Source organism: Empidonax traillii, unplaced genomic scaffold (genome assembly GCF_003031625.1).
Source record: "Empidonax traillii isolate 1590-97213 ecotype Southwest subspecies unplaced genomic scaffold, ASM303162v1 scaffold1552:size92436, whole genome shotgun sequence".
Classification (NCBI taxonomy): domain Eukaryota; kingdom Metazoa; phylum Chordata; class Aves; order Passeriformes; family Tyrannidae; genus Empidonax; species Empidonax traillii.
In genome coordinates, this window is record NW_020956745.1 from 10,304 (window position 1) to 12,004 (window position 1,701).

A 1,701-nucleotide genomic window follows, 5' to 3' on the forward strand; every position below is an offset into this window, starting at 1 on the left:
ATCAGATGTACCCTGGTGTGACACCCAGTTCATCCAAAGGCAAATGCAAGGATTTGTGTCAAGCTGAGAAGGAAAAATCCTCCCTGCTGCAATCCTGGCTCCAGGCTCGCCCAATGCTCGCATCTCCAGTCTGCATCGCCCCATCTTCTCCTTGCTGCTCTCTAGAATCCCCTCCAGGGAAGATAACAAGCACTCACAGGATCTGAAAGTCTGACACACCTCATAACAAACACATGGTGGTGGGCTCTAGTTTGGGTCCTTCTTCTCCTTTTTCCTCTTGCCCTTCTTGGAGCCTGCCCAAGGGATGGAGGTGGCGGTGGGATGGCTCCTGGGAGGCACCAGAGCAGCTGGATGGTCCAAACCACGCTCTGCAGCGTGAGGGGAAATGGAACCTCTCCCCCAGGATGCCTGACATGGAGGATTCACTGCAGATTCCGACCAGGGCATGTGAAATGAAAGAAACAAAAAATTGCCCGGGTGAGGAGAGGAGAGGGAAGGAAAGCCCAGAAAGAGCTTCCCTCAGGGTTTTCATCTTGAATAAGGTCCTTGAAGACCAACAGCGAAGAAAGGTAGAACTGCTGGGGAGGAAATGTTGTTGAATATGCAGACAGGACCAGAGAGAGGGAGTTGGAGCTGTGCTGGTGGTTGCAGAGTCGGTTGGAAGACTGTGCACAAGTCTCAGCAATGCCCATGTGTGAAAAACGGGTGGTGCTTCTCAAGCCCTGATTCACAGTCGGGGAAAAAATGGCAAACAGACTCCTACTACCCCCCAGTCTTGTGTTTAGGATGCAAAAAATAGACATTTTGTGTGATGCTGGCGAATTCTCCTTTTTTTTTTTTTTAACCTCAGAAAATACTGTACAAGATGCTCTGGCTCCCCTCTGATGCTGTGAAGTCCATGGGCATGGCCATAAAGGAAAGGAAAGTGGAGCTGGAGGAGGTGAAATCAAACAAACAGGACTCGCTTGTGGCAATGCTACGATCAACTTCCTGGGAATGTGGGCCCAGGGGGATTGTCAGTGGGCCCCTGGTTCAAAGACAGCCCCACTGCAGCAAGTCCTGAGGCTGTGCCTCCTTAAAGCTGCCCCACAGGCTGCTGGATCCAAGTCCCTTCCGAGTGACCAGCGCTGTTTTGAAGCAATAATTCGGGACCCCTCTATAGGGGGGCGGGGTGGTGGTGGCGGTGATGGTGGTGGGGTTTTTTTTATTGCATTAGGAAACAAAACCTTTAAAGCATTAAGACAGCCCTTTGATGTCCCTGCCAAAAAGGATGTGGTTGATTCACAAGACGCGTTAACGCCGCCGGCCTCGGGCTCCTGCTCGGGTGGTGCTTTGCCTGCCTGTGTCTCTTTGCCGTGCGGAGTCGGGCCGGGGGGAGGTTCCCCCAGGTGGGCATGCACATGCATGGGCAGCTTGGGTCACAGTGGCATGGCCAGGGGCTACTCCATCCCGCTCCTCAGGATCTGGTTGGCCGCGATCAGCATGACGCTGATGATGAAGGCCATGGCGAAGGCGCAGATAAGGCTCTTCCGCACGCAGGTCTGTCTGTTCTGCTTCTGGGCGTGCACTGCGGGGGACAGGAGGGAGGACACGGTCAGACAGGGCCAGGGGTTGTGATTCCCACCAGGAAATGCTCCTCTGGTTATCACGGAATGTGCTGAGCTGGGAGGGACCCCCAAGGATCATCAGCCCAACCCTCAG

The 1,701-nt window shown here is 54.1% G+C and overlaps 1 protein-coding gene across 1 annotated transcript in view; it reads right to left on the bottom strand.

Moving 5' to 3' along the window:
- Window positions 1–844: 844 nt before the first annotated feature.
- CALN1 (calneuron 1) overlaps window positions 845–1,701 on the bottom strand; it is a 76,333-nt gene continuing 75,476 nt past the window's right edge. Inside the window, exon 6 of the mRNA XM_027907836.1 lies at window positions 845–1,567. Coding sequence (XP_027763637.1) covers window positions 1,440–1,567 — 128 coding nt within the window. The 3' untranslated portion in view covers window positions 845–1,439. The remainder of the gene's footprint in view (window positions 1,568–1,701) is intronic.